This window comes from Microplitis mediator, chromosome 9, assembly GCF_029852145.1.
Source record: "Microplitis mediator isolate UGA2020A chromosome 9, iyMicMedi2.1, whole genome shotgun sequence".
NCBI classification, from domain to species: domain Eukaryota; kingdom Metazoa; phylum Arthropoda; class Insecta; order Hymenoptera; family Braconidae; genus Microplitis; species Microplitis mediator.
In genome coordinates, this window is record NC_079977.1 from 12,743,831 (window position 1) to 12,756,274 (window position 12,444).

At 29.6% G+C, this 12,444-nt stretch overlaps 2 protein-coding genes across 7 annotated transcripts in view; both read left to right on the plus strand.

Annotated features, from left to right (window-relative positions):
• LOC130674844 (protein kinase C and casein kinase substrate in neurons protein 2) overlaps nucleotides 1-12,444 on the plus strand; it is a 139,886-nt gene that overhangs the window by 36,219 nt on the left and 91,223 nt on the right. The window lies entirely within an intron of this gene.
• On the plus strand, nucleotides 1,975-8,960 carry LOC130674845 (uncharacterized). 2 transcript variants are annotated; one of them, XM_057480276.1, is made up of 8 exons: nucleotides 1,975-3,576; nucleotides 4,757-4,968; nucleotides 5,166-5,317; nucleotides 5,403-5,486; nucleotides 5,564-5,669; nucleotides 5,817-5,944; nucleotides 7,175-7,397; nucleotides 8,702-8,960. In XM_057480276.1, the coding sequence occupies exons 2-8, from the start codon at nucleotides 4,938-4,940 to the stop codon at nucleotides 8,869-8,871; spliced, it is 894 nt and encodes a 297-aa protein (XP_057336259.1). In that variant the 5' UTR covers nucleotides 1,975-3,576; nucleotides 4,757-4,937; the 3' UTR covers nucleotides 8,872-8,960. The 2 variants fall into 2 exon arrangements, with proteins under 2 accessions (XP_057336259.1, XP_057336258.1); XM_057480275.1 differs by lacking the exon at nucleotides 1,975-3,576 and having other exon boundaries at nucleotides 4,621-4,968.

The window sequence follows — 12,444 nt, forward strand, 5'->3', positions numbered from 1 at the left end:
TTCCAATGATTACGATCTGTCAAAGGTCTTGGTGTTCGTGAAAAATATGACGTTGGACGAAATGAGGTAATGAAGGAATCTACTGATTGAATCTCTTTTCCAAAATAAAATTTTTCATCTTTGTTTGATGAGTTGAACCATAGATCTGTAAATTGACGGCAAACTCCTAGCCCAACGCAGTGCATCCATTCAGCATCCAAATTATGAATAATATCATAATTTGGAATTTCACATAAAACAGATAATTTTTTCACTCCTTTGCGGTCTTTGATATTTTTTTCCTTAGCATGAGTTAAAGTTTGGTCATGAGTTCTTAGTCCGTCACCAAAAGGGTTTCCATCTACAATGGGATAAGTTCTTGTAAATCCATTGCCTTTACTAACTCTTTTTCCTGGGTGTAAGCATAGGCCACATCCGTACTCGCCATTAAATTGCTTCACACATTGTACAAGAGGACGAGCAACCGAATCGCACACGCCCATCAAAGTTACAACTCTCTTGTGATATGTCTGACCTTTATATGAATATGTGAAACCTTCTTTCAGAAGTTCTTTAGCTTCATCCGTAAACGGCCTTAAATATCCATTCATATCTTTTGGTTTACCAGAACCAAACCACCCGGGAAAAAATGATTTTGCCTAATCATATATGATTATATATGTTCATATATATGATCATATATGATTATATATAATCATATATGAAGTTATATATAATCATGCATGATTATATATGGGGTCATATATAATTATATATAATTATATATGACCCCATACATAATTAGATCTGATCATACCTGGCTGTTATAAGCCCATATATAAGTCTATATATAATCAGATCTGATTATATATAAGTCTATATATAATTAGATCTGATCAGATCTGATTATATATAAGTCTATGTATAATTAGATATGATCATACCTGGCTGTTATGACCCCATATATAATCATACATAAGTCTATATATGATCAGATCTATTTATATATAAGTCTATATATAGTTAGATCTGATCATACCTGGCTGTTATGACCCCATATATAATCATACATAAGTCTATATATGATCAGATCTATTTATATATAAGTCTATATATAGTTAGATCTGATCATACCTGGCTGTTATGACCCCATATATAATCATGTACAAGTCTATATGTGATCAGGTCTGATCATATATGAGTCTATATATAATTAGATATAATCATACCTAGCTGTTATAACCCCATATATGATCATATATAAGTCTATACATGATTAGATCTGATCAGACATGATTGATACAAACCCATATATAATTAGATATAGGCCTATATATAATTAGATCTGATCAGACGTGACTGATATAAACCTATATGTAGTTATATATGTCTATGATTAAATCTGATCAGATTTCATTGATATGAAACCTATAAATATTTAAATGTATATATATATATATATATATATATATATATATATATATATATATTAAATAATATGACAATTTTTTAATATCAATCTTATTAAATTTTTATTCTGTCAACTATCAATCAAACTTAAATCTCCAATACTTAAAAAATGTTCAAAGGTTTCGGCAGTAATTTAAAAGTATAAAGTATCAATTTGATTATTTGAGTTAAGTAATGCCATAAACTTTTCTTAATTGTAAGTGTATAACAGACTAGAGGATCAGACTACAAACCATCGATAACCAAAGTTAAGCAGCATCGGCGTTGGTCATTAATTGGATGGGTGACCTCGTAGTAAAATAATTGTCGATGGTTAATAATTTTTGTTTTTTTTTTTTTTATTTAATTTTAACCGACATTGATATTGATGAAGACAATAAATCCTAATTAAACTACTTAATTAATAATTTACAGATATTCTAAATGAGATTCTAAAAATGACTATATTCGTTCATGCATGATTATATATAATCATATATGATCATGTATAAACAGATCAAGTTATGTATGATCAGACCTGGCCAATTTTTGGATCTGATCATATATAGACAATTATGCATGATCATATATGATTAGGCAAAATCATTTTTTCCCGGGCAGATACTAGAAAGCATTATATGATTTCTACGTTCAAATGGATTTAGCTCGTTAATCGAACAAAGTACAGGGTAAATTGAGGTATTTGAACTATCGAAAATAGGGGCTCCATCGACGCTATAATTGATGGAAATCATATCATCATGTGTTACTTGGTTTTTGTACATTTTGCCGTCAAAAATGTCTTCAAACGCATGATTATTCACTTTTTCTCGATTTAAAGAATACAAATTATGAGCATCCGTAGTTTCAAACAGTTCGCGCAATTGATAGGTTAATGGTAAGTGTAAAAATGAGCCTTCATTTGACTTAGAATCAAATTTAGTTGAACAGTTACTACAATTAACTGAACAATTACTTTCACTGCCTAAATAATTCCCACATTGCACACAAATGTAGTGAGTTAAAATATTGTGAGAGTAACGATCAATAATTGTTTTCCAGTAATATTTAGAAGTCTTAGCATCTGAGGTTGTGGAGTAAATATTAAGCAAGTTAACAATATCTTGCGCAACTGAATGAGTGATATTTCTTCGCCATTTAATAGCCATGACAAGAAGATTGTTGATAAGATGATGTTTTGGTATCTCCTTTCGGTGGGACGCAAGAATGATTGGAGGATAATTATTTGCTCTGCACGCATTATCATCTATAGAAGTAGTATCAACGCACGTAGAAGATTTTTGATAGCTCAGCTTGGTTTCCTGATGACCCTTAAAAAAAAAAAAATATGCATTACCCAATCGTTACTTGGAGAAAAGCTTAGTAAATGTAAAACAAAATAATCATAATGATAAAACTGACGATTAATGCTAGGAATACAGCTGATAGATCCACACTACAAGAGACCATAAGTATTTAATTTATACGTTGTAGATTTATCAGCGATATTAAAAGTGCGAATGAATGTATTCAAAAATAGACACAATAGAACATCACAATTAATGGCAAAACTTCATGAAAATCAAAATAAAGGAATTATTTTACTGGTAGAAAAGCTCAAAAAATGAGTGTTTAGCTCGAAGATACCAAATGTGTCAATGAGAAAGATATGTTACGCAAAAAAGTTGACAGCAACGGGTCAGAACGACCTAAGTGGATTTACGAGTGAGTAAACGATTATTTGACTGGTAGAAAAGCTCTGAAAATTATTGTTCAGGTCCAAGATACTAAATGTGTCAATGAATAAGACTTGAAACGCAAAAAAGTTGACAGCAACGGGTCAGAACGACCTAAGTGGATTTACGAGTGAGTAAACGATTATTTGACTGGTAGAAAAGCTCTGAAAATTATTGTTCAGGTCCAAGATACTAAATGTGTCAATGAATAAGACTTGAAACGCAAAAAAGTTGACAGCAACGGGTCAGAATGACCTAAGTGGATTTACGAGTGAGTAAACGATTATTTGACTGGTAGAAAAGCTCTGAAAATTATTGTTCAGCTCCAAGATACTAAATGTGTCAATGAATAAGACTTGAAACTCAAAAAAGTTGACAGCAACGGGCCAGAACGACCTAAGTGGATTTACTAGTGAGTAAACGATTATTTGACTGGTAGAAAAGCTACTAAATGTGTCAATCAGGAAGCTCTGTTATACTGAAACATAGATCGGAACGACAATCATCTTAATTTTCTTTGCGTTATCATTACTGAAAGCTTTTCTACTTTTATTTTTTATTATAATCTAATATATTATTGTTGATAGTTTCATCGTAAAGTATCTATGCTTTGAATACTACGTTTAATTTAGTTATTCTTTAACAATATTATAAAAATCATCAAATTATTCTCACCATTCTAACTAGTTCTAATGTTTCAGCAGTAATGTGATCTGTAAATCTTTCCTCCACATTTTGTTCCTCATTTGTCTTTGATTCTTGAATCTCGATGATCATACTTTCAAGACTTAGTGATTGCAACGGTGTCGGCTTTTTTTGTGGTCTTTCAATTTGTCTATAATTATGATATCTACCGTTTAATATTATATTTACATAAGAATACGCGGAATGACAGTTGTCTGTTTTTGACTTTCGGATTTTTCAAAAAAATTTGTAATTTATAAGTTATTAGAAACATCACTTAGTTTAAATAATATTGAATGTTGAATTTGAGTAAAGAAAAATTGCTATTTTTATTCTATTTATAATCGCATTTTTTCATACTCTGATAAAAAAAAAATCCTTCGCATCAAATTCTCAAATTATAAAGTATTTTTAAAAAACATACTTACTGACTCTTTCTTAACTTCATACGCCAATCATATTTTGTTCTGTTTGGAATTTTAGTCACACTTCGAAAAGTATTGTATTGCTTGTAAGGGCCTTGTCTTTTTTTTGGTCCTTCTTCTTTTCCGTCATTTTGATAATCTCGAACTTTTTTCTTTGCAGGCATTGTAATTGTAAAGATTGCTTAGTTTGTGAATTCTAATAATATTCAAACATTGCATTTATTTTTATTTAGATGTGAAGTGATCGTTTTTTTTTTTTTTTTTTTAAATGAACATCAATTTTTATAATAACTTACATTTGACAGCTGTCATAAAACTGTTGTTAAATTATTTGAATCTATTATCATTTGTGGATTAAGTTAACTTATATTAATTATAATTGCATATATTAACATATTAACTGCATATTAATATCAATCAATTGCATTATTTTTAACTATATACTTTTTTCATAATTAAAATAATGTCTTCAATTGCATCAAGACAAATATTTGCCCTCGTACAATGGATTGGAGGAGAATTCGATCAAACATATACTGCGGGGATTCCAACTGAATGGATTCGTGATTTTGATATTGAAACTTTCAATCCACTGGAAGATAAGGAGACTTATTTAGTTGAATGGCGTTACAATAAACTAAAAAAGCCAAAAGCTGGGTGGAAAATGTTTGATGCTCGTGTTGTCAAAATATCTCGTAAATAACCTCCGAAATATTCATTTATTTACAATTTTTAAATTGATAATTTATTTATTTAAAATTTTCATACTTACAATTTTTAAATTGACAATTTATTTATTTACAATTTTCATACTTACAATTTATTTATTGATAGCTTATTCATATACAATTTAATTATATACAATGTACTGATTATTTTTTATCATTAAAAGACAGTATGAAGTTATTAAAAAATGAAATCACTCTGTTGGAAGGCATTATTTCTCCATTAAAAATCTCAAAAAAAACAAGAACTTTATCACACAAGCGAAATTTAGAAAGTCAATCCGATATTGAGGATATACAATCGACTTCTCAAGAATTAGTAATATTTTATTAATATTTTGCTTTGAAAAAAATTGACAGTAACAACGGTGTGACTTTTATTTTTCTTATATGATAATTTTCAGCCAAAGAAGTACAAAAAATTATTAAAAACTGATGACAAATTAAAGAAAGGTGCAGCTGGCCAAAACATTCCTCCACTATCCCCAGTAAGAAAATTTTTCTAGTTCAATAACAATTTCATTTTATTATTTATATTCTCATAATTTTTTTTTTTGATGAGAAGGTTATTGAAAATGAAGGAGATCATTCAAGTAATGATGAAGATATTATTATAATTCCTGAGAAGAATGCTGAAGATAATATTTCTTCCAATAATAAAATTCATCGTGGTATAAATTATTCCATAAAAAAATATGTCGTTGTAACTACTGATATTTTAATATCTTTATTTAAAATATCGGTTTAAAAATTATTCGGTAGAAAATTAATTTGAAGTTCTATAACATTATGCAAAAATATAATGCTATGATTTTCAGATAATGAAATAATAAAGAACAAACTTTCGGAACTATGTGAAGAGATGAAAAATATTAAACGATCGCAAGCAGCTTTCATTCAAATACAAAATGATCGTGCCAATCATCGCGGTGATGATAATGAACAAGTAAACATTTTATAATACTTGTTGTCTAAACAATAGTCCAAGCATATAAGAAACTGAAAAAAAAATTAGAAAAATAAACTACACAGAAAAAAAAAGTTTTTCGTTCGGCAACTAATTCTCTTGACTCAAAAGAATACTTTACAGAACCACAGATCTGGGTTGAAGTAAATTTTTCTTAAGCCAAGAAAATTTTCTTCTCTCAAGAATCTTTCTTCTTGCTCGAAAAAAAAGGTTTTCCTGAAAATTTTCTTGATTTTAGTAAACCTTTTTTTCTGTGTACGATTTTACGATAAAGATTTTATAAGTCATAGTGAAGTTCGTATATATCTATATATATAGATTATAATCTATATATTGTATATAAGTGTATAAACGTTACAGACACTATAAGAGTGTATAAAAATTATACGCCCTTATTGCTTCCGGATGCCATAAGGGCGAATAAAATTTTTCTTTTTTCAAAATCGACGTAATTATGATCTAAAAGTATAATACCCCTAAAAAAAATTTAATTGTGGAAAAATTAATTTTTGTTTAATCAAGAACAATTTACTCTTCAAAAAAAATTTTTTTTTCTAAGTGAAAAAATATTAGTTTTGAAAAAGAGGGGGCAGAGGCAGTCGATCGGTTCTCGAGTTGCTCGGGCGATCACCTAAGTTAAGCAGCATCGAGCATGATCGCTACTTGGTTGGGTGACCGCTTAGCCACGCGTTGAGCTCGATCGGAGGTCTCTGATCGTTAGGCGCGGGATAAGGTTCTAGTGAACTTCACCCAAACCGAACTGTACTGGCAATGGTTTTCTCTGTGGTTTCCCTTGCCCCTATTCTCTTAAAATGAATCAGTAAAAAGTGCTGCGAATCAGAGAATATTTACTGATTTGCAGCACTTTTCACTGATTCATTTTAAGAGAGTATACTCCCACAGCTAAGGTGGGGAGTAGGGTATCACCGTAATGGTACAGTACAGTATAAGCACAAGTCGGGCCACATCCGCACAATGAAAAGCAAGAAAAAGTAAAGCAGTTGCGATATAAAGGCAAAAAGTGTAAAAGGCCGTAATTGCGGCTATACACTAGAAAACAATTAAAATTAAAAAAATATTAGTTTTGAAAAAAAAGTCTTTTCAATGGTATCTATTGCCGGTATACGCCCTTATGGCATCTGTAACGCAATATCTTATACAAGTTTAAAAATTAATTTTCGAGTATTCGGAATTTTAATGTTTCCTAAGATTGAAATTGGGCACCAAGGATCAAACGTATTTGTTTCTCGTCGACAATGGGAGACTGCAGATAGTCGTGAGACTTTCCAAAGAATGGGTATATCGTTAACCCAAGCGCTTTTTCCAAAAGAAATTTTATTAGCCAGTAATCTGCGTGGAGGGGCCAGTAAAATAAATAAAGATGCTCCCCTTCGCCCTGGATTAGACAGCAACATCATCGGAGTTATTGAGGGTATATTTTTCCATAATAATTTCTTGCTTTGAGCTTGCATAGTTTTAGGTCTTAAAAATTTTAATGCTCAACCAATCAATCTTAATACGACACAAGTTTGCAGTCAATTACATTTCACGACTGTGTTACAATAAGGGAAGAGATAGGTAAAACAAGATACATAAATACGTGTATTAGTACTCCGTTTTTACCCCTCACTCTCTTAGTATTGAATTTAATAACCTGAAAAACGATTGGTCTTATGAGACAATTTCAAAATTTCTTGATGTACTCAAGCTCAGAAAGCTCAGAAATATCGCGTTCCTATAAAGCAAAAAGAACGTATTTCAAATGGAAAATTTTTGTAAATTTGAAAAATTATTGAATTTAGTTAGATTTTTACAAAATAAGCTTTTATCAAATCCTGACATCCTGACATCCCAAGAGTCTATTCTTTTTTTTCTTAAAGGAAGAAGGAAGTATTTGGAAAAACAATTTATTTCTCATTTTTTCAGTAAATTTTTATATTTATAACATTACAAAGTTGATTGGAGCAAAAACATGTTTTTATACGTCCTTTTCGCTCTGCAGAGCAAGAAGGGTGTATAATTTGAGATTCATCCCCAAGTAACACATGCTTGAGCAAGATTCTGGTGCTAGTACCTTGATCAAAACTCCTGGTCACTAGTGTCTTTTTCTACCTATGAGTCTTGCGCAAGTTCATGTAGCAAAAAATTGTCATCAAGACTTGTGTATGACTTGCTCAAGGTATTACACACAACAATATTGAAGATATCTAAGATACGGTGCAGTTGAAAAGTTTCTGGTGCATTTCTTGCACCAGTAATTTAGGGCAGGTACTTACGCATGGCTTGCTCAAGATCTGCTCAAGGCTTAAGGTCAATTTTTTAGAACGGCTGTCTCAATCACTATATACAGTGAGAGAGAGAGACGTTGCAAAGAATTGACCTTGAGTCTTGAGCAGATCTTGAGCAAGCCATGTGCAACTATTTTCAACATGCTGCTGGCGCCAGTCTTCTTCTAGAATTGAGTTAGAATCTGGCACGAATTTCTTGTGTAAGGCTTGTACTGGATTCGCTATTGAAATCTGGCCATATGTATCTGCAGCAAGACACATAGGTAGGAAAAGACACTATAACGTCTATCAATCTTGAGACCAGGCTTGCTCAAGCCTTGAACAAGATTGTTAAAAAGGTCCTTTTTGCCTTAGGAACACGATATTACGATTTTTTTTTTTTTTCGCATAATGTAATACTATAAAAATTTTTAATGTTTTGGTAGTTATTAAGCTTGTCTTATTACAGAAGCTGTGAAAAATAAATTTCCCCGAGATTTTAAGCGCGGATTATTTGGAATGGCTATTAACAATATGCTCACAGAAATGCGCCGCAAAAATCCCATAGTCATTGAACCTGAAGTTGACCAAGAAGTTAACCAAGAAGTTGACCAAGAAGTTGACCAAGAATTTGAATAAAATCAATAATTAAATCGAATTTATTTTTACCAATCCGTTCATTCATCTAATTTAATTTATGTTATTCTTTTATAAACTAATTGGTACATATGGTTAATTAAATAAAATAATATTCATAATTGAATAATATATTATACTTTGGAAATTTATGAACATTTGCTTTTTACTCACTCGGATTAGATAAGTAAACACGGTTTACTACAATTCAATGCAAAAAATCGAGAGTGAATTCGAAATGAATTTCACTCCCATCACTCGGATTACCAGAGTGAAGGAATAAAACACTCCGCATTCACTCTCAAATTACTCTGCATTCACTCCACAAATTTTTTACAGTATAACATATTGAAAATTACTTCTAAGATTTACACCTAAAGAATTTTTTATTCAAAACTATAATTTCAACTATTAGAAGTTATTATTTTTCATTTTTATCTTTAAAAATCTGCTGTTACTACACTGTAAAAAATCACCGGGGTAAGTCCAAGTGGTGTAGGTGTTAAAATTATCGGTGTTAAATTTACCCCCGAAAGCGGTGTGAAAATAACACCTCCACCGGTGTAAATATTTTATACCGGTGTTAAAATAACGCCGCCACCGGTGTAAATATTCTGGATCGGTGTTAAAATAACACCGCCACCAGTGTAGATATTCTTTACCGGTGTTAAAATATTTTACTTTGTGAATATTTTTACTTACTCGATCACTATACTTGTTAATAAATGATATTTTTTATTAATTTTCATAAAGAACTGACATTTTTTATGTTTTATAATCTTTAAAGTTAATACTCCAAGCGGATGCAATTTACCCCGCTTTTACACCGGCATTACTCCACTTTTACACCTGTTACCCCGCTTTTACTCCGCTTTTACACCGGTATTTTTAACACCGGTGTATTACTCCTCCTATACCGGTGTAATTTCATTTTTACACCGGGCGGTGCCAAAGCGAGTCCATTTTTAACACCGCTCTTTTTACAGTGTAAGCAACAAAATAGTTCCTATTGTTTTATACCTGTATATTAAATGAAAATAAATTCAAGGCATACTCGACTAAAGAGATCTGTTTAATACTATATTATAATATATTTCCTTTGATAACAAATGATATACATTCAAAAATATTTCATTAAGTATATGATTGAGAATATAGCATAACATATATGTCATAAACTATATGATGGAGTATGTGGCTAACGATATACAATAAAATATATGTTAAAAAATATATCATAAGATATATTTTTTGTATTGTATAAATAAATACATTTTGGAAATATATGATACAATATATTTGGAGTAAAATAAATAAAATATAAGTTTGAGAATATATGGTTTGCGCTACATGATTAAATATATTCATATAATATATGATAAATTATATGTTAAACAATATGCTTTAAGATATATAATTTAAAATATATAACAGCGTATACGAGAATATAATTATTTATATATGAATTATCTATAGTTCAAAATATATAGTAGTATATTTAATCGGCGAAAACATGTATATGAAACTTTATAAAATAGTATATAAAGTTGAATATATTATTATATATTTCCCATATATTTTTCCATATATTTTTATCATATATCTTTTTTTCATGCGGGTTGGCTTGCGAAAATCGATGAGTGAGGTACACGGAAAGAAATTTTTCGCGGATACCACTATGTTGTATGGTCGATTCTACCATACTGTATGGTAGCAAAGATTTTTTCATTCGTTTAAAAATTGTGAGTATAGATGATTTGACCATCACGGGAATGGTAACATTCACGATAGTCATGGCGGATGAGCCTATGTCAGTATGGGCGTCAAGCCCATACTGCTTGGCGGTATCCACAATGCTTCTGGTAGATAACGCTATTCAATATTGTCAAATTACTTATGCTAATATTGTAGTATTACCAAAGTTTATTTGATTCAAAAAATAGGTTATACTCCCATGAAAAAAATTTATAAAAAAAATATATGTTAAAATATTACAAAAATATATTTTTCATATAAAAAAAATGTATTAAAAATACATAAAAAATATATAAATATATATAAAAGATGTATAAAAAATATATTTTAAATTGCTAACCTTTAGCTGATTTTCATATATTTTTTATATGTTTTAAATGTATTTTTAATGTGTTGAAAATATATCTTAGAATATATAAAAAAATACATGGGGCATTCCACGCCAAATCGACCACTTTTGACCCCGACCCCTTTCGATTTGGCTGAAAATTTTTTTTCCTTTCATACCCTATTAAAATCATTTTTCAGAAAATTTTCAAATTTTTTTACCCAACCCAAAAAAAGTTATGAGTTTTTCAAAAATAAGGCTTTTATTTTATCAAATAGCTATTACTTCTTCAACAATTGACTAACCGGGACGTTTTTTTTTTCAAAATTTTTGTCATTGAATGTACTTTTCAAAAAAAAAAATACAAAAAAATTTTATGATGATAAACTCTATGAAATTTTCAGTTTTTTTGAAAAAAACCGTAATTTTCTTAATGTTTGTCATTTTTTATTTTTTTTTTTATTTTCTCAAAAAAAACTTCATTTAATTCTGCAATTTTTCCCGCCAATCCTAGAGTGGGCCGACTATTCCTTCTATTTTTTTTATCAATTGAAAAAAAAATTTTTGCTTAGATGGGCTAATTTTGCTAAACATCAGTCTGGAAATTTTTGAGGATTTATAGATGACGTCCGACTTTGAAGAATTGAGACGAAAAAATTCATTGATAGTGGTAATCCTTAAAAAAATTTGGTTTTTTTTCAAAAAAGTGAAAAAAAAATTGTAGATACATAAATAATTTTATTATAATTTTTTTTAAAAACTAGACGTGAAAACAAAGAAAATGAAAAAAAAAATTGCCGTTTGGTTTATTTTTGACCATGTCACAGGCTTTTGAAATAGCGATGGACGTTAGATTTTTTTTTCGACAGCCTGTGACATGGTCAAAAATAAACCAAACGGCAATTTTTTTTTTCATTTTCTTTGTTTTCACGTCTAGTTTTTAAAAAAAATTATAATAAAATTATTTATGTATCTACAATTTTTTTTCACTTTTTTGAAAAAAATCCAAATTTTTTTAAGGATTACCACTATCAATGAATTTTTTCGTCTCAATTCTTCAAAGTCGGACGTCATCTATAAATCCTCAAAAATTTCCAGACTGATGTTTAGCAAAATTAGCCCAACTAGGCAAAAATTTTTTTTCAATTGATAAAAAAAATAGAAGGAATAGTCGGCCCACTCTAGGATTGGCGGGAAAAATTGCAGAACTAAATGAAGTTTTTTTTGAGAAAATAAAAAAAAAACAAAAAAATGACGAACATTAAGAAAATCACGGTTTTTTTCAAAAAAACTGAAAATTTCATAGAGTTTATCATCATAAAATTTTTTTGTATTTTTTTTTGAAAAGTACATTCAATGACAAAAATTTTGAGAAAAAAAAACGTCCCGATTAGTCAATTCTTGAAGAAGTTATAGCTATTTGATAAAATAAAAGCCTTATTTTTGAAAAACTCATAACTTTTTTTGGGTTGGGTAAAAAAATTTGAAAATTT